Genomic DNA, 20,764 nt, shown 5'->3' with positions numbered 1-20,764 from the left:
ATCCTCAGCAGTGGCTGTGCTCTGTCAGAGGAACAGTAACCCCAAACAATTGGAAGTTAAACTGTGGCTAGTTACTTTAGCAGCGAAGCCCTAAAGCCACTTTGCCTGATGATCCTCTGTGCTGGTACCCAGGGTCAGCCTGGTGGTTACTAGCCTGCATCATGTTCATCCCTTCCTTTCTCTGATGGATTTTTTTCCTGCTCAAGTACATACTTAAGAGAATATGTATTTCAGAGGGATGTTCCTTGTAATATTCTTCTCTGCTTTGAAGGTTAATGAAAATTAAGCCGTTATCTACCAGTGGTTTCGTACTGTTTCTGTTGTTCAGACCGGTAGTCCTGCACAGTGGCTTTATTCTCTGTCACAACCTACATGTGTACCTTGAATTTCTGGAGCAGGATATACTTGCTTGTGTCAAAGCATACAGGAAAACAAATGATGAGCTACTACCCTGACTGTTTTCCAAAAGTATTAAGTAATAAAATGTTAGGTCATTTAGACGGCTTTAAGCTATGTAAATTTCTTGCTTTTTTTTTCTGTTGCTCTTAGCATATGAAGATGGGAGTTTGAGTGGTTTTGAGATCTGATATTCAGGGTCACGGCCACAACAAACAGTTCTATTTCAGACCCAGAAACCTAACCCAAAGGGTGTATATGGAGAAGAAAATCAAACACAGTGCTAGTGTACACAAGTTAAACTGCATAGAACTGGTTTTCTCTCTTACTTAATCTTCACTTCACATGCTGTTCAGGTATTGTTTTCCTTGGTGGATTTTCAGCCTCACTGAACTCCTTAAACTTCTTGCTCCCATTAAATCAATAATCAACTATTTTATCATGCAGAGCTGGCTTTTCCAGTTATGAAGAAAATATTTGCCAAATTTCTTTTAATGACTTTATTTTAAATTATTTACCTCATCACATTCCTTTAGATTGAAACCTTTTTGTCTGAGATTTCTTCTATTCTTTTTTAAGGGTGGAGTTTCACTTCTGAGAAAAAGCATTAGCTCAGTATTTTGCACTTATCTGAGGGAGCGCAGATATTTACAGAGAAGAGCTTGTGCACATGCAAATATGAAACAGGTTTTGCAGGCAAGATAAGCTATGTCGCATTTACCGCAAGAGGAACTGATGTTCTGTTGGTTTGCATAATGATCTTCTTGTACTAACCTGCCAACGCAAAAGTCTAACAAAACTTAAAAGCCCGAAAATTTTAAGATTAATGCAGACTGACTTCCTGTTGTATGCCTTCAGACAAGACCTAAAGGTATGGAGTTAATGAATACTACTGCTAAAACAATGCTAAGCCCAAAGAATGAGGAAGGTGGGGCATGGATTGCTTTCAGGGCCCCTAATTACTCTTTATATTGCTCTTACTGTAGTAGTGAATAATGATAATATGATAAACATAATAATGATGATGATGATTTAAAAAGCGGTTTCAAGGCCTGTGTGTGCACCTGTGCATTTATGAGATGGAAGTTTGGAAGTTTGCTAGCACAGTTGGACATCTGAGGAAAACTGTGGCTAGGTTGCCTTGTGTACCCAAGAGAGCGTTGCTGTTTCCAGGTGTGTAGGGCGGATTTGTGGGTCTGAGTTCTTGGCACGTTTGTACGTTGGGGTCTCCCACTCAGAGCCAGCTGAGGGCTGCCAGCACGCTGGGTCATGTGGTGTCAAGACCCAGAGGAGCAGCCTGAGTGTGCAGAGAGGCTTACATGAGTGCAGTTCGGTGTGTATAGCTACCACAGGGTTTGTGTGAAACTGGAGTGGATGTAGGTAAGTATCAGAAGACCTGGTGTCCTTCTAATGGTCTGTTGGTATAAATTATCTTATTGGGGTACTTGCTGCAAAGCTTTGGGAGCGTGTGACTGCAGTCTCAGCTGGAGTGATTTGTTTTCTTTTTGATCCATCACATGAGAATTATCTGTAAAAAGGGAGGTGCCCCAGAGAGCTACAGCTCAGCCAGCAGGTGCTTATGTAATGATACAACCTAATTTCAGCAAAGCAATTAGCTGTTGTTTAAGTACTGTTGTAATCTTACTGATAAAGCTATTAATTGTCATAACATGCAGACATAGCATGGGAGACTGCCTTAGGAGGAATAAAAACAACTTCACTGGAAGGCATTTCTATGGAAGAGAACATTATTTCAGCAATATTTCATGCTTTGTGCTTAAGCAGGGGATTTTTCCTTCCACGATCTGTCTCATCTTCCAGTCTGCAAGTCAATCTGGCAACAAATGCACGTTGGAAACTGCATAAACTGTTCTTAGCAATACACATGTGTACTGACTTTATATATTTCATCTAATAGCACTTCATATATTGAGTATATATTTGTATGTATGTATGCTACATGTCTTCACAATTGATGCCTTCACAGGTCTTAGGTCATTTAACCTTGTATCATCTTTTGGTTTTGATACCAACATGTGCAGGTACCACTAGTGATTCAGCTCAAGGCATTTTCTGACAGCTGTGTTGGCTGCACAGCCCTCCTCACAAGTCCTAGGTTTTCCTACTTGGTGGGAAGAGAAGCACATCGTGTCCTTAACAAGGGTCACCACAATGCCAGGGTCTACAAGAAAGTGTGACTTAAAATGCAGGAGAAGGGGACACTCTCAAGGTCCTTCTCCATTTGTTTTTGGCTTCTTCTGAGAAAAAGAGTTGGAGAAATGAATAATTTGTATTTTCTGTTTGCCTGTGCTGAAGCACAGGGCTAGAGAAGATAGGCAGTGGAGCTGTCTTTGGCCAGAGATGCCGCTGTGCAAGCTGCTGTTTAATGAGTTGGGAGGGGTTTCCCTGGAACCAGAATGTCTCATACCTATAACTGCAGCTGCCCAAAGGGGTTTCTAATCCCTCTCCCTGTGTTAGTACCCATGAACTGAGATTTCCTAACACCAACTTGTTGAGTCTGACAATAATTCTCTATCTACTTCAGAAAAACATTTTTGCGTTTGGTTTTAAGATAGCAACAGGTCAGGCCAGCAGTCTAACCTGTTCTGGGCCCAAATTTAAAGCCCAGTTTTCAAATTACAGAGTCTGCTTACTTGAATTGCCACCAGACTGCAGCACCTAGACCTTGCTTAAATAGGCTGCTTCTGTCAAGATGCTTTCACAAACACCAACAGGCACTATTTGCTTTAAAATATTCGGAATGACACTTGCAGAGTTAAAAGAAAAAAAAGGGGATTTTATATCAACGTGCATGACTTACAAAGTTGCTATGTATAGCAAGGGAAAACTGACTTTAACTGTGTCAGAAGTCAAAATTTTTATGGGTTTTTTTAGGGTCCTTTGTTTGTTTGTTTTGGAGGTTGATTGGGGATTTTTGGTTTTGTTTTTTTTTTTTTTTTTCTTTTACTGTAAATGCCTAATTAAGCAGAGCACTAGTGAGTACAAACTGCTGAGAGTTTCATTAACAGAACTCTTTCACCCTCTTATTGGTTACTGAAAGTCAAATGTTATAAAACCCTGAAACTTGTTTAGTGTCTGTTCAGGTAAAGATGTTATTTGGCAATTTTGTGACCCTGGAATTACAAAGACAGGTAGGAATAGTAACATTTTTAGAAACCTGGTGCCAATAAACTGCATATGCCCACTGTTCTAGCTGTTCACCAGCACGGTGGCACTCCACCGTATGGAACTCCAAGTATGGAACCATACTTGGCCTATTGAGTAGTAAATCTGCAGCCATCCAGTGCAAATTCAGGAAATGCTGACTGGTAGCTACTGAGGAGCTATGGGTAACATCTTTCTTAAACAGGGCATTGCTTTCTTGTCTTCAATGAGTTGCAGATAAAATTTTCTAGCTTAAACTGCATCATACTTGAAAAGGCTATTTCAATTTTATCTTATTTTACTGACTTTACCAGGTAAGAAAACTCCACAATGGCAGATTTCTATTAAATATTTATTCTGTATTGCTTTTTTTCCCAAATTGTTTGCAGCTGTATACTTTGTTGGGCTTCCCTTTTATGAAATATTTTCAAGGCTTTTGCCTATGACTCCACGTTATATTGCACAGCATGTTATACAGATAATGCACAAGTCCACAGGGAGGCTGGGACTGCCCTTGTACATTATGTTAATATTTATTCTCTCAAACATATCAATTGCTGCTCTCACTCTGTGACATAATTTCATAAGAATCCATAACATTCTGTGTGTAACTTTTGGATCCGTCCACATACATGAGTCATTAAGGAAAGATCATCAAGAAAGGGTAACTAGGACTTAATAATGACTACCTGACCTAACATATTTTTGGTGAACCTCTGTAAATTTCTTGTAGTGATAGTTATTATAATATCGCCCATGGCGTAAAACTACCACAATGTTAAAATTGAAATTCTAGTGGTAGAACAAGAAAATGTTTTTCTCACACCACAAATTATTTTCAAAATCCTAGCTAAATTTTCACCTTAGAATGGGATTAAGAATCTGCAACTCTTAAGATTAATGAACTAATAATCTGATATTTTATATTGTTAATTACTTTATAATTTCAACTAATATATTTCATTCTGTCAGTTTAATTGTTAAAACATTTTAAGAGTAATGTCATGCCAAAAATTGTAAGATGTTCTTGACAATAGTTCAGAAGTTACTGGAAGAAAAAAAGAAGATGGACAGGTAAACACACACATAGAATAAGGTCACATACACCTTTATATGCATATTTTGTAGTATGTAGATAACCAGCAAATCGACCTGTGGAAAAGACATCATGAAAGGTATAAAGTTGTGGGAGATCTGATGCAGTTTTTAAAAATTATCTGTATGTTTGTGTCAGCTATGAGTTCTGTTTTGGATTGCTTTATATCTAAAGATGATCCCAATTATTCGATTGCTGTGACAATACATTAGTGTACAGATGCTTATGCTAAAGCACCTGCTCTCCCTGCATTGAATTTGTTATTCTCTTACACAGGTTTTAGGGAACAAGCCAGAGCTTCCTGAGTGTGATGATGATGATGATGAGCTGGCTGATATCACAAACAGGAAAAGTGCTAAACTGTATATGGTAAGTTATTTATTTATTTACTTATAATTAGGTATGCTCAACAGTAGTCATGCTTTTATTCATTCCTGCCTCATATATGGAGTTCTGGCTTCATTTACAGAACTGCTCTTATTTCAGTTTATTTGCAGCCAATGAACAATTTTCTCAAAGGATGTCAATCAAGATAGTCCAGGTAATTAGAGGGGGAAAAAATGGATTGCGTTTCTGTTTACTCAGGAAACAAGTTAAACGTGGCCTACGAACTACTGCAGGTCAAAGGAGAGTTAATTGCTCTTAAGTCATCCTGTCTTAATTTTAACAGGGATACTTCTAGTAGTCATATATGACTTAGTTATTCTTAGCAGAGTTTAAAAGATGAACAGTTACATTATATTTAATATATTTACAACTTTATTCCTTTCCCCATCATCACGTAACAAGGAGGATTTGGCTAACAAGTGGCAACACTCTGACAGTATGGAGTGCTACTGGATCCCCATGCGTGTGACCCTGTAGGTGCCATCTACAATAACGTGGAAGCTGTGAGGTGTGAGAGGAGTCACTCCCTCTGCAGCTCCTGCACCACACAGACCACGGGACAGAGCCACCTCTCTTCTCCCCCTGCCTCTTACATGATTTTTCCACTACCCGTAGGTGTACGTGGGGTTTACAAGGAGCCTGTATGAGGTGATCATTGTTACAAAGCCACTTGCAGTCATAGTTGTCTATGTGTTGTGTTTAGTTCACATTAATCATTCCTTTCATGCCAAAGATCTGGTGCCTGTTTCTCTTCACAGCAGGGGTTTAAGGGAACAAAAATGGAAAACAAAAGAAGAAGGCCTGCATATATGATCAGGACCATTGAAGTAAAACATAACTAGAGAAGGGAAAGTAAATTTTTGAATTCTAAAAACTCTGAAATTTCTGTGGATATCTGATAAATTAGTGTAAGTACACAGATCCTGCTGACAGAGCTCTGTTAGCTAGATGTGAATGTGTTGCAGTATAACAGTGAGTGTCAAAGGCAGGAGACAGGTATATGGTGAGCCCTCAAAGTAGGTATAATGGTTGGGTTTTATTTGTTGTGTGCAGTGGTAATTTCCCCTTTGTACTTCTGTAATATAAAATGCAAGATAAAATGGTGTTTAAAATTAATATTTAATTATGAAAGGAAATAAAGACTGATAGAAAAGTAATTACAATAGCAATAATCTATTTTCACTAGTAATAACTGGTCTTTTCAGCTATATAGGAGTGATTTTTAAAAGGTTTTAAAAGTCTACATGAACTTACAGTAGTGGTAGAGGTTATAAAGCAGACTCTACAACAGGTCTTATATTAGAGTTTCCAGTTAAAGAACAGCAGATTATAAATGTAGGCATTTCATCTGTTAGTGTCAGTGTAGGGCTATTTTATTATGGTTCCAAATGCTATTGTTCAGCATGTACATGTACCTTTGGCTTCAGTGTGAGTTGCTTGGCAGCAGGGACTATACCAGTGGAAGAGAAACAGATTTCTTCTAAGTTGCAAGACAAGGATCCAACAAACTCCCTAAAATTAACACGACATCTCCCTCTATTGGATGTAAAATGAAATGAAACAAAATATAATAATCATTAGCCTACTTTACTTCCCAGCAGTACACAAATTTCATATAGCCAGTTATATATAGGAGTGGTATCTGATTTTTATACTAATTTCAGGAGCAGAAATTAATTTGTTGATAAAAGCCTGAGTTGATCTAAATTTGAAATTACTGTTTTCTTAGGTGTCAGATGCAAGTGGATCCATGAAGGTGTCCGTGGTAGCAGAGGAAAACCCCTTCTCTATGGCTATGCTTTTGTCTGAGGAGTGCTTCATTTTGGACAATGGTGCTGCCAGGAAGATCTTTGTGTGGAAAGGTAACAGGTCACTTGTATGACAAATGCAGATGCTACACAGAGATACTTAAGGAGCTGACACAACACCCTTGGGACACTAGCAAGAATTTAACACTGGCTGGACACTGCACCCTGTACACAGCTCTGGACACAGTCTGTGGACAAGGATCAGTCACTTGTGCAAGGACCTCAACACTGAATCTTGTCTAAGGACCCTGTTTTTGAGATACCTGTAAGCTTGGGTGATTAAATGCTTATCTAAATGGCAAGTACAAAGCAAACATAAATAATCCTATGACTTCTGTATATTGTCATCAAATCCCTATCTCCTGGGACAAAATCTGGACACTGAACATTCCATTTGGGTAGGCATCTCCACAGAGGTGTGAAAGTGAAAGGTGCGTGTCCAGGGCATAAACTAAAAGCATAAGCTTGCAAATAGTTTGATGTCTCTTTTTTTCTAGGAAATATTTCTCTGAGATATCATCAGTTGGCAATTGCTTTGTCTGATTGCTTCCCTGGAGAAGAATATTACTACTGTGGAATTAGGTCTTGACGCCTTGTAGCTGGATTGCTGTAGTGCTGCCATTAAATCCAGTGCTGAGGATCTCCTTTTTTGGTCTGAGGCAGCTTATTAATTATTCTCTGGCATTTTTATTTTGTTTTACCACGTACAATACCAAATAATTACTTAATGCATTTATAAAGTCTCTCAAGTCAGCCCGGGAAGCATTTTAAGCATTTTGCTTGAAACCTTTATTTGCAGTTAGGGAAATGTCCCTTAAAAGAAAACATCTGGGGAGCATTGTGCTCAGATGGCCTATGTTCTGTCTGACCCCCTGATTCCCAATTGTCGCTCTATATGACAGCTCCTAGAAGTACCAAGCCGAAACAGGGTCAGGCATAAAATAAATAAAATACGACTTAGGTTCTTTGACTGTGGCCCTGTGTGCTTCTTTGTATCCTTATTTTGCTACTGCCAGTAAAAATAATGTGTGGGAAACCCCCATTAGACTGTGAGTCTTACCCTTGCACGGGAGACTGCAGCGATCACCTCTGCTGGAAATCTTCAGGCCACTAAGCTGAAAAGTGTGAATTACTTCGGTAATGGTCTCATTCAAAATGGGATACAAATGAACAACTCACAAATGAGCACCTGATTAGACTGTGAGGTCTTTGGAATGTACTCCCTGCAGCCTGCTGGGACACAGCCGCTGAAGAGTGTCAATCCCACAGAGACTTGCAGGGATATCTAACACTGAGCAAGGTTGAACAAGGAGCAGTGGATAGGGAAATAGATAAATTGCAAAGCCCAGCCAGACAAAGCAGGAGTTTCTTTTACTCTTTTGCATTGCCTGAAGAAGTGGAGGTAGTTCAGCTATAATTGACCATATTGCAGCCCAGCAAGGAAGAGTCAGAGAAAAGACCCAGGGTACCTTGAGCCAAGCAGGTATTATTAACCAGTTTTTATTTTTGCAGAAACACAGAGTAAAACAAAATGCGCCCTTTTTCACTTTCTTACTTTTATTCTTCGTTCTTTTGTTCTTTCTTTCTTTTCGTTCTTTTGTTCTTTCATTCTTTCTTTCTTTCTTTCTTTCTGTTGTTTTTTTCCCTTTTAGTTAGTTGTTTCAAAGCTACTGAAGCACTGTTTGGGCTATTCAACTTCATGTGAATCTTCTTGCTCATGCTATGTCCAGCATTTGTGTTTGTTCAAGACTGAGGGAAGAGCAGTGTCAAAGAGAACCTGGCTCGAGGACTACTTGTTTTTGAAGGTTCTGTGAGCTTATTGCCCTTTCCCATGTACTGTTATCCTTCTGTTTTAATCAGGCAAAAATGCTAACCCTCAAGAGAGAAAAGCTGCCATGAAGAATGCTGAACAATTCATACAGCAGATGAATTACCCTGCCAACACACAGGTGCGAGCTATTTATGGAGGTGATACCGGGAGAGCTTGAGCTCTGTTAAAGACATTGTTTTTAAGTCAGCAGAAAAAATATTTTTAAGGGCTTATAAGCGCAATATTTCACATACAATCTAGAAAAGTTTCTGTTTGAGTAACTGTGTCAGTTTTCCTACTGTTTCATGTGTCTTCCTTCATTTCAGATTCAAGTCCTTCCCGAAGGAGGCGAAACACCAATGTTCAAACAGTTTTTCAAAGACTGGAAGGATAAAGATCAAAGCGATGGCTTTGGCAAAGTATATGTCACAGAGAGAGTGGCTAAAATTGAGCAGATTGAATTTGATGCTACCAAGTTACATGAGTCTCCACAAATGGCTGCCCAGCATAACATGGTAGATGATGGTTCAGGGAAAGTAGAGGTAATTTTCATGTTACAATAAATTTTATCTTATTTAACTGATGTATTCTGCTGCTTGTAATGGGCTAAACTGCTACTCTGTGTTTTAATTTTTATATTGTTGTTTAGATTAGCACTATATTAGTGGAAGTGTTACTTTCTAACATCACAAAAGGTGCTTTGAAGTAGAAGGTGAACATCAGCTGTATGCTGGGTTGTGTTCTTTTGGTGCTTAGGAAAGATGTACCTGTCGTCAAGAGAAATCTAACACCAGAAACATTACCCCTTCTACACAATACCTTGTAAATACTTACTTTAAATATGATTCTTAATCTAAAGGAAAAACTTCAAGCACATGTCATCTTGGAATGGGAAGACTTGCTGTTGGAATCAGAAATATGTTCTGTGTCTTTATGTAGGTAGCCAGTCTGGTTTCTAAAGGAGCCTTCTTTGTCCCTAGTGTGTCATTCAGGCAGCCTGGATTTGGAGAGAAAAAGATGACTGTACAGTCTTTCTAGAGCTTTCCATATTCCACTTCAGGACTATCTTTGGATTACACAGGGCACTGTATCAACATGGCCTGTGGAATGCAAATTGCATGGTGGGCTTCTGGAAGAAAAAGAAGGGATGAATGCCTACAGTCTCATCAGTGTATTTTCTAGGTTTCTGACCTCACACTTGGGATGGTCCATAGGCTTGAGCAGCCAATTGTTAGCTGAACTGGGCTGTAGTGAATGAAATAGGAAGAAATCTGCCTAACGCCACATTATCTGACTGCAGCGTGCCTCTCCAAAATGATATGTTAGTTTTAGGATGGATCATAATGTTGTGCCATGTCATATTGTCACCTTAAGGTGTTAAGAATGTTCAGTATAACATTGTGAAGTGCTTGTGTGGCAATAAAGCATCAAGACAGAGTATTGCAGTCCCTTGTTGATGGTCATCATTAATTCAGTGGGTACAGGGTGTATTTACCTACTTCATGAAGAATCCTCTATTCAATAACACTTGGGAACAGAAGGACACTCAAGGGATAAGATAGTAAAATACATTGTGAAGAGTCTCAGGATGAAGTTCAACAATCTCCAGTGATTTCCCTGTTTCCCCAGATCTGGCGTGTGGAAAGCAGTGGCCGAGTTCCTGTGGGACCTGAGACATATGGACAGTTCTATGGGGGTGACTGTTACATTATCCTCTACACTTACCCTAGAGGGCAGATCATCTATACATGGTATGTTTGGTTGCCTTTGCACAGACCTGCAGTATGTGGATATTATTTAATGTTGACTTCATGCCCTTTTGAGTAGAACATATATAAATGTAAGATTGTTCACTGTGAGTTCGTCCTACAGCACAAGCTCTGGATTACTCTGAAGATAAATTTAACTATTGTCTTTCTCCGTGTCTTCCTCAGGCAAGGAGCCCATGCTACAAAAGATGAACTGACTGCATCTGCATTTCTGACTGTTCAGCTGGATCAGTCATTAAATGATCAGGCTGTGCAGGTTAGTGTCTTTTGGATAATATCCAGCAGAGATCGTGATATATGCAAATTTTGATGAGAATTGAAAGGAGGAGCTAGCATTTAAAGAATGGAAATGCCAATTTCTCAGGTATGTATCAAGCCAAGCACCATGGGATCCTGTTAAAGTTGCCAGGGATTGCCCATTTGAATCATTCTTTCTGTGTGCAGTTGTCCAAAAGAACACAGATATGGCAGAACCTAAAACTGCCTTTTCTTTCCTTTGATTTCCACTGTTTTAAAATTAGGTTTCAGTCCTGCCAAGATTTATAGACCCTGTGCATAGCCAGTGGAGATTGAATGATAAGACTGTCCCAGAGAACTCACTCCAAACAGGAGTGTCACAAGTCAACAGCCCTGTGGGAGCTCCCCTGTCTCCTTTTGATTATGGAGGAAGTTGTAGTATTTAGCGCAGACATGACACTGACTTTTGGAGGGCCAAAACTGGGAGAACTGAAAACCAGATGAAAGAAGAGGAAAGCCTGCTGGAATTGTGCAATGGGGTCTGACTTTTCCTTGCCTCAGTGAGGAACATGACTGGGGTTTTCCCATCCCATAGTGCTTGCAGCTCCATGAAAGCAGGACACACATCCTCACGTGCAGAAGTGGGGTGTGCAAAACAAGGCACAGGACACTGGCAACTAAAGGATGCGAGTAGATAAGCTAGTCCTTAGCTTGACTGGGTGTGCTCTCCTTATATCACTGCTGAGAAGTGGTGGGTAGGTGAAGACCTGAGAGGTCTCTTTTCACAGAAAAGCTTGAACTGTAAGATGACGAGGGACAAGCACAGATTTTCTAGGCAGCAGGAGATAATTGTGTGATTCCCATTTCTTAATAGCAAAAGCAAAAGGCTTCCCCCACCCGCCAAGGTACAGTTAATTCAGATGGCAGCCCATACTTTTAGCCACTAATCAGTTATGATTTCTGATTGAAATTATTAAGGAAGGATTAGAACACATTTAGATAATTACTGCTTGAAATATTCCTAACATGTGCTCTATATTTGGACCATGTCCAGCACAATATAGTCTTTCCTGATACCCAATGCTAATCTTAAAGTAATAACAATATTACTGCTGCAGTAGTAGGATGCTTAAAAAAGTCTTTTTATTAAAGCTGAAGGAGATCCTTTTCACTGCAGTAGACATGATACTTAAAAGTACTTTCAGCCTGCAATGAGTTCAGGAATATATGTGTACATATCCATATGCGTATATATATGCTCATATGTGCATTTCTATGCAAACAGAATATATTACCTGTGCCTAATGTCTCTATAAGCATTATTTGAAAGCTTTAAGTGTGCTATTTTGTGTGGTCACTAGATGGCACGACAGTACAAATGACTATTAAAACGTTGGGCTTGCAAGAGTATGCTTCACTGTGCTGTTTGAGTGATTTGGGGTTGGTTTGTTTGTTTGTTTGTTTGTTTGTTTTGTGGTTTGAGGGTTTTTTCCCCATTTGTAAAATCCTGCTGCAGTTTGTCCCTTGCAAGTATATGTGTCCTAGGTTATCCTTACATGACAACTGTAGCAGTCTATCTACCTGTGAAATAAGTAAAGTTATATGTGTCCTCTGGGTATCCCAGCTCGCAGCTGCCCCAGGCCTCACTGAGGGCTCTCCACTTCTCCTGCTCTGCAGCTTACACAGCATGTCTCATTCCCTTTTTTACCCTTTCTGGGAATGAAAGGCCTCTACCTTGGCCAATGGTACTGTTACAAAGGAAAATTAAATGGTTGCATATAAATAACTTTTACCGTACATTAACCTAAAAGTAGTCATTTTTCATAGTGCAATGTGGTATTTTGGGATGGCAGTAGCATCTTTTACATCTGTAATGGAAGTTCATTTTCATCATCCATGTTATCCTCTGAATGAGAAATTTATGCTACTCCTTTTCATCCTCTTGCAAATAAAACACATATAGAAATAATGAATAAAATGAACAGCCATTCTCTTCTGCTTAAATACAGGGCACCTAAGCTTCCAAGACAGTTTTTCAGGAGGATTAAGTCATTCTGTAAAACACTGTGAGATGACAGTTCTTTTGAAAATCAGTGATTTTTTATTTTTTTTTTTACAGTAGATAGCAGCCATTTTAATCAGCTAAATACTGTGTTAGAAGTTTGAATCTTGTCTTTGTGTCACCGTGATTGACAAAAAAAATCTCACAAATGCTCTAACTCTGTATGTCTGGAACTATATTTTTAGATCCTTTCAGCTTGCCACTTCTCGTTTTTGCTAACATACTTAGCATTGTTGGCTAAGATCCCCTAAGCTATTCAGCAAAGACCAGAAATAACCGCTTGTGTCCTTTTGTTTCTTTTATTGCATTTCTTTACATATGTACAGATCCGAGTCAGTCAAGGCAAAGAGCCTGCACATTTACTGAGCTTGTTCAAAAACAAACCACTTATAGTCTACAAGAATGGGACATCCAGGAAGGAAGGTCAGAAACCTGCTCCACCGACACGACTCTTCCAAATCCGCAGGAACCTGGCAGCCATTACTAGGATTGCGGAGGTAAGGTCACCTGCTAAGTAAACCAGCCATTCCCGGTGGGAAATGATGGAGCTGCCATGAGCTCCTCTGACTAATCTTGTTGGGCAGACAGTCATATGTGGTAGGAACACAGAACCTGAAATCCAGTCCACTGCTCTATTTAACGAACCTGTCCAATAAACCAAAGAGAACATGCTGTAGCTGGCTGGAATCAGTCTACATCCTTCAAAAGGAACTGTAAGAATAAACACAGTGAACAGTCAGTTGACAAAGAATAGATAAGAAGTCAGTAACCCTATGAGATGGTCTTTCCTACTGCAAACAGTCTTAAGTTTTGCCCTGCAAGTCAGTTCCCTGTCTTAAATCCTTCTCTAATTTGTATTAATATAAAACTAGGGAAGAACTGAAGACCAAAAGCATAGCAGATTAACATGTCTACACGTTTTATATAAACATGCAAAATAGTAATTGCATTATTTGAAGATTTGAAGAATAAAACAATTTCTTTTCTAATCTAGGTTGATGTTGATGCGGTGTCACTAAACTCTAATGACGTCTTTGTTCTGAAATTGCCAAACAACTCTGGCTACACGTGGGTAGGGAAAGGAGCAAGTAAAGAAGAGGAACAAGGCGCTCAGTATATTGCCAATGTTCTCAAATGCCAAACTACTAAGATTCATGAAGGCCAGGAACCAGGTTTGTATGCGGCCACATGGCTGCTAATAGAGAGCTGAGAATACACAGCACTGCATGGAGATAGTATGTGTAGATTGGATATTTGGAAAAAATTTTTTACTGTGAGGGTGGTGAGGCACTACAGCAGGTTGCCCGGAGAAGTGATGGATGTCTCATCCCTGGAAGTGTTTGAGGAGGGGTTGGATGGATCTCTGTGCAACCTGGTGTACTGAAAGGTGTCCCTGCCCTTGGCAGGGGCATTAGAACTAGATGATCTTTAAGGTCCCCTCCAACACAGGCCATTCTATAATTCTATGATTCTTTCTAGGTATGTAACTGATATTGGTATTTTGACAAACTGCAGAAGGTACTGTAAGAATCCAGATTCATTTTTGAGACAGCAAAGAGATTGTTTGGGGATTTCTGAAACACCATCTAACAAGCTAAACCATCAAATGTTTAGTCAGCTGGTGAATAAATTATATGTTATGTATTTTAGAGGAATTCTGGAAAGCACTTGGAGGCAAAAAAACTTACCAGACTTCATCACAACTCTTGACAAAGGCTGAAGATCATCCCCCTCGCTTGTATGGTTGTTCTAATAAAACAGGCAGATTTATTGTGAGTATATGATGAATACTTTCTGTTTAATTATATAGTTTCTAGTATATTTTGCCTTGAAAATCAGTGGTCATTAAATGAATTTAGGGATCTGGCTTAGTTAGCCAGGCTTGGCAAGAACTAGAGAGGGGACATTTGATGCTTTAAACTATCCTAATGAGATGGATGCACAGAACCATTAATATTGCAGAAGTCTGCATCCAGAGCCTGCTCCAGCCTGGAAAGAGAGGCTTGCAGATGCAAAAAGATGAGGCATTTGCCCAGTCAAAAGCAATTTAATTCTTGCAGAGCATCACCAGATTGCTATCAATTTGCTGAGAAAGAACAGTTCAGTGGCTTGCCCCTTACGTGTTTGACAGTGATGGCGAGGAAAAGAAATGCTGCTTGCCAAAAATCCCTAGCAGTCTGAAATTTTCCGTAGAGATTTAAGATGTGTAATTATGCCTTTAAGGTATTGGCTTGTGCTCAAGGAAGTAGGAAGACCTGCTTCCATGGCAGAAATACCCAGAGCTATGCACTGGGTATTAAGTCTGTGATTCAGGCTTAATTACTTACCATATTCTGGGAGGGCAATGCTGTGTCACCAGTTGGCAAGGACACACTCATTTTTAGGCAGGGGACATAGCTGGCAGTCTCCTTAAGGCACAGCCTAGTCATTTGGAGGGGGATAAAACAAATAGGATCCTTTAATAAGTACTTTAAAATCTTATGAGCTTAGGAAAGTGTATTCCTCTAACAAGCTTTTAAAGTACTCCTGGGAAATACAGTAATAGGAACCAACCTTTCTGCAGTAGTCTGCTGGGATCTATGGACTTACTTTTTACTTTAAATTCCCTACAAATTCTGTAAAATCCCCTCTTTCCTGTAGCTTTTCTCTAATAACTGAATCACCACCATTAGAGGTCCCAGAAGAGGCAGATGAGACTACTGTGACCTTCTGGCCACTATAACACAGGGTGGGGAAAAGGAATATCTTTTTCACCATCTGCTTATTGTCCATTTAGCACTTCTGCATGACCACACATAGCCAAACCCTTGACAATCCTTTAAAAGTAGCAGCCATTAGCTACATTATTATCTCTCCTCATACAGAATAATATTAAACTGCCTTTCAATCTTCCTGCATGTCCTTGGAAGAAGCAAGCAGTCTGCCTTTTCTTTGGGGACTAATCCTCAGTGGCTTAGTCAACTGTAATGTCCCGTTGTCGAGTGATTGGGAAGCTTGATTGGGTGTGTATTTCATCTCTGAGCTCACCCACTGTAAACCAAAGCAGTTACTTTTCCTAATTAATGAAAGTAAACTGCATGAATGTATAAGCTGACACCAGCTTGGTTGGTTCAAGGTTCAGATTTCCCTGTCTCCTTCTTCTGGCAGACCTCAGTCCCAACTTAACAGCAGTCAACAAGTGTAATATAGATCTTTGCCTCTCCTGAGTATATCTTACCAAATCTGAGAGCTGATTTTATAGGACATGCCATTATTTGTTTCATTTCAGAGAAACACTCTAAATGCATTCATCAAGTCAGTTTAGGATTTGATCCTTTAGGAGCCAAAAGAATTGCACATCAGCCTCTGCACTTAACATTATAAAAATAGGTTAGGTCTTTGCAAATTTGTTTTTAATGATTTATCAAGACATACAAGAAAATGCCCTCAAAACATATTATCCTTTCTAGATTGAAGAGGTCCCAGGAGAATTCACTCAGGACGATTTGGCTGAAGATGATGTCATGTTGCTGGATGCTTGGGAGCAGGTTAGCTGTGTACTTGACCAGTGCTTTTTGTGATAACAAGGATAATTTATTCTTAATCACTTAGTTCGTATGATGGGAGGAACAAATATCTTGACAGAATGGAAGCAGATTTGTTTTCTTTAAATTATACCAAAAGGAGCTATACTTTTTGAGCTATATGATGTGCTCATGTTCACACATGCAATTGAATTTCTAAGCATAATGTGAGACCATGGTAGACACTTACTTAAACCAATGGAGGCTGCAAGAGTACAAACCCCAGCAGTGTTCTGGAAAGATTCTCAATAGTGTTATTGACTTTATCACAAAAATTTATTAATTAAAAAAAAATTATTGCATTAAATGTGTTTAGAATCCACTAAATCCTTGTAACAGGAGCCACCTACAAAGAAGTCCTAGTAGAGAAAGGGACCAGCACTAGATAGACCCTTACATATTTTTTTTCATACTAGAAAGTTAATGGAGGGTGACAGAAATAACCTCCATCATTGCCTAGTTCACTGAAAACTGAAAATGTGGAGAGCTTTTTGAATGACAGGCAAACTCACTGCAGATTTAGAGAACATATCTGTTTCTCACAGTATATTCTCTCTACTCTTCCTCTCATCTTGGAGGGAAAGAGAAGGCCCACACCCTATTTGTCTTCTTCGGCCTAACCCTGAAGGAACAAAAGGCTGAGGTTTTTGGAGTAATAAGGAATGGTTCATGTGAAAAGGAATGGTGGGGAGTGATGGGGAAGAGCTGGACGGAACATATGTTGGGACATAACAACTCAGATAAGAAGTCTTGGAACTACATGTAGCTGGTTTCCAAGCAAATCCTGGAGAGAGAGAAAAAAAAAGGGGTTGGGGGATTGCAGATCAAGGCTCTGGTTGTTGGATTTTTCAGCTGGCTATCTAGCAGTCGCCCAGGGTAGCACATGTCACAGGGCACAAATGTTGATGTGCACGCAGAGCTCAAACTAGAGACAGTATTACTACCTGCACCCAAAGAGCAATTTCCTTGTAAAAGTGTAAAAGATACCTATGAAAAAAGTAATTAGAGATCCTTTCATCAGAATGAATAAAGGTCTGGCCTTACAGTGTCATAGAGAGCAGTGAGATTTCAGAGGGCATAACTACACTTTCTCACAAGGGAGAAAGAAACATCAGTTGTGGTTTGTGAGAGCTCTGTATCTCTGCAGTCTTTTCATAGTGTATGCTCTTTCTCCTAGAGGAATCAATTATTTTGTACTTTACCAGCTGCACACAACCTTATAACTCCTTACAACAGCAGGGGAGTTACGTGTTTCCTCTATTAACAGGTTTTCATCTGGATTGGGAAGGACGCTAATGAAACTGAGCGACAGGAATCCGTTAAATCAGGTAAATCAAATCAATTTGGTAGATTTCTGCGTGAAGTAGCATCAATATTACCTAACAAAGAGGAAAATATGATGTAGAAGAAATCTAGTTATGTTTACAGTGTCTCAAAGTGTTACTGAGCTTATCAGGATTTAATACGGGAGATGATTATTTTCACCTTTAAATGAGCTTTAAAACTCTGTAAGTTTATGAAGGATAAAATTAATCAAGATAGCATTACTGGGCTGCAGAGCTTTTTAAATAATATGTAGGAGAGCCCTATGAAAAGTAACTGCACTGAAAAGAGAAGGAATTTAAAAGGAGGTCCCTATTGACCTGCCCCCTCAATAATATATATAGAGAAAGGATTGCCAGCAAGTCCTTACAGTGCCACCCAAGTTAAATTTGCAGGAATAAATTCCAGTTACAGAACAAACAGAACAAATCAAGACAACTTATGTGGCACTTACCTCCTTGAAAAATCACGTGTCATCCCTGGTGTGACTTAATATAGCTGAGCTATTCTGACAGAGTTCATGCTGAAAACTCTTGCATGTGTTTCCCTGGAGCAGCTAGGGTTACCTGGCTGTGTTTCCATATGGACTGAGTCATGGTGTCAAGGGAAACTACACTCGCTGGCTTTTTCATGGACAAAATGGGAACAAAACTTGTGCATCCTCACAGCACCAGCAAATGCCTTCTCCTGTTTAAGAGCCAAAACCCAGCTGTATGGCAACAAGCTGCTCAGAAAAGCCATCCCTATGTTTTAAATTCATGGAAAATTCCTTCACTGCCAGCTGGGAAAAATCAGCCTTTACCTGATCATCTCATTGCCTTTGAAATAATTGAATACTGTATTATAGCAGCCCTGTGTTCTTTCAGTGTGGCTTTTAATGTATATTTTATAACAAAGGAATGAACTAATATATTCCATGTTTTATTTCCTCTCTGTTTTTAGCCAAACGCTATATTGAAACAGATCCTTCTGGCAGAGATAAGGGAACCCCCATTGTAATTGTGAAGCAAGGGCATGAACCTCCCACATTCACAGGCTGGTTCCTGGCTTGGGACTCAAACAAATGGAAGAACTGATCTCTCCAAGGAGACTGCAGCTTCAAGCCAAAAAATGACCAGAGCCCAGCTACTCTCTAGTATTTTTAAGCATAAACTTATGCAACAATACGATGCATCTGTTGTTACATTTTCCTGAGCTTTGATGTATTTCTGTGAATAACCTAGAAATTCTTAGCACTGGAAAGGATAAATGATAATTGTAAACTAACCAAATTGCGTGAGTGGGGCTTTTTTAAATTGTAAATATAGAAAGTGCTACCAATCTTTAATCTTAAAAGAAAGAAATATATTTTCTTTTATCTACTGATTCTTTAAAGAGAAGCTGTGGATCAGTTTACTTTAATGTGCTAAAATGGACCAAATTCTGTCTTCACTTAAAAATCCAAACTACTGCCACAGGAATTCCTTTAGATTAAGGTCAAGATAATACTGTGCAGAATTTGGCCTGACAAAGGAGTAAAACTATCCATTCCAAGGAAAAGACTGCACCTGATTTAATTACTAGGCCCACGTGTTGCTACACTCATTGAAAATTTCAGATAATGTCTGATCCACAGTGGAAGTTGTGGCTCACGGCGGGGTGGAGGGAGGGCAAATAATGGATATTTGGAGAAAGCTGTGCTTAACATGTTTGTTTACTCTGTTAATATGTTTGTGTGTGGAGCTTTAGACTGAATACTGTCAGAATGTGAAATGGACAGAGGTTTTCTTGAGGGACTGTCTAGTGTATTGTAATGAATCCCTTTAGATTTGTCTCTGAACCAGCTCCAGCTCCACCAGGTCTGTTTAACTAAAGCTCTTAAACACATTGTAGTGCACTAGTGCTTTGAAGTGGAAGCAAAAGTAACAGCTTCAAAAATGCATACTCTGCCTTAACCAGATTGCTCTTAAGCCATACTTCACCTCAGTTGCCTTACTCAGCAGTACTTAGATCTTCTTCAGCATGCAAACTGTTCACCTTTGTCAGCTGCAGGATGTCCTTCTAATTTTCTGTGCAGGTGTTAGACAAATATCAAGCACATCAAAAGCAAGGAAACCCCTGCTTTCAGCAGCATTTCTGGGAATTTGGAATGTGAGTTTGCACCATAGAATATGGCCTTCTCTTTTCTCTCAGGTACACTTGAGCTTTTTTTTTATTCTGGTGAATTTAAAAGTACATTTTCAAAGTGACTTTTATTTGTAACTTAGCCAGAAAAAATCTGGGAAGTGGGAAAGCTTCTTCAAATCTTCACTACTGCTTTGATCACTTATCCAGTAATGCTTGTTTTAAACAACAATTTGTACAGCTGTAAATCATACTAATGTGGTTTTTTTATTGACAGCATTTCAGCAGTTTTATCATTCTTGTAAGTTAGGATGGAAAGTGAAATTTTAGATATATTTGTATTTCTTTAACATGCTTGGGATTTTGAATCAGGGTAATGCAAAAGAGTGAATGTCGTCTGAGCTCATAATATCAATGACAAAAGAATTGTGAAGCTAAGAAATTAATTATAGGAGTTAGCTTTAAACATTTGTTTAAATGTCTGCTAATATAGCTGGGCTGTATCTGAATGTAATTTCATTTAAAATAAAGTTACAAAAACCAGTATTCTATATGCCAAGCTGATCCTCCTCTCTTTGACATATTGTAGGGCAGTGCTTCCACTGGCGATTAGCAAGACTTCCTGAAAACCTAAGTAGGTGCCTTCCTTTTAAATGGACAGTGCAGTGAGAAGTTACTTGTTTTTACTTTGGTGCCATTGTGCCCAGTGGAAACTTAACTCTTCTCAACAACTTGACAGTTACAAACCTAAGTGAAGATCAAAGAATTGGGTGCTTATTAGGTTATTATGTTAATCTTTAAGAAAAAAACACCATTGTTGTAAATCGAATTCTCTGGTTTTATAATTCTTTTGCTTGCAAAAATAATTAAGTGCAGAAATAACTATTTTATAAAATAGGTTTATGTTTGTTTTTAAAGGATACATCTTGCTTTTTATTTGTGAGAGTAGATAAGATGTCCTTCTGCTGGAAAGAGCACAAAGACCTTTTCAATGCCTCAGCCACTGAGCAGCCTGTAATTATCTGATTGTTGTCTTCAACACATA

The 20,764-nt window shown here is 39.1% G+C and overlaps 1 protein-coding gene across 1 annotated transcript in view; it reads left to right on the top strand.

Moving 5' to 3' along the window:
* Positions 1 to 20,265, top strand: part of SCIN (scinderin) — a 48,648-nt gene extending 28,383 nt beyond the window's left edge. Inside the window, exons 5-16 of the mRNA XM_040070175.2 lie at positions 4,934 to 5,026; positions 6,774 to 6,906; positions 8,713 to 8,801; positions 8,989 to 9,204; positions 10,292 to 10,413; positions 10,597 to 10,687; positions 13,057 to 13,227; positions 13,725 to 13,902; positions 14,381 to 14,502; positions 16,180 to 16,257; positions 17,561 to 17,621; positions 18,559 to 20,265. Coding sequence (XP_039926109.1) covers positions 4,934 to 5,026; positions 6,774 to 6,906; positions 8,713 to 8,801; positions 8,989 to 9,204; positions 10,292 to 10,413; positions 10,597 to 10,687; positions 13,057 to 13,227; positions 13,725 to 13,902; positions 14,381 to 14,502; positions 16,180 to 16,257; positions 17,561 to 17,621; positions 18,559 to 18,692 — 1,488 coding nt within the window. The 3' untranslated portion in view covers positions 18,693 to 20,265. The remainder of the gene's footprint in view (positions 1 to 4,933; positions 5,027 to 6,773; positions 6,907 to 8,712; positions 8,802 to 8,988; positions 9,205 to 10,291; positions 10,414 to 10,596; positions 10,688 to 13,056; positions 13,228 to 13,724; positions 13,903 to 14,380; positions 14,503 to 16,179; positions 16,258 to 17,560; positions 17,622 to 18,558) is intronic.
* The last annotated feature ends 499 nt before the right edge of the window (positions 20,266 to 20,764 follow it).

Source organism: Hirundo rustica, chromosome 1, assembly GCF_015227805.2.
Source record: "Hirundo rustica isolate bHirRus1 chromosome 1, bHirRus1.pri.v3, whole genome shotgun sequence".
Taxonomy (NCBI): domain Eukaryota; kingdom Metazoa; phylum Chordata; class Aves; order Passeriformes; family Hirundinidae; genus Hirundo; species Hirundo rustica.
The sequence above is the reverse complement of the archived record's forward strand: the minus strand, read 5'-3'. Positions and strand labels throughout refer to the sequence as shown.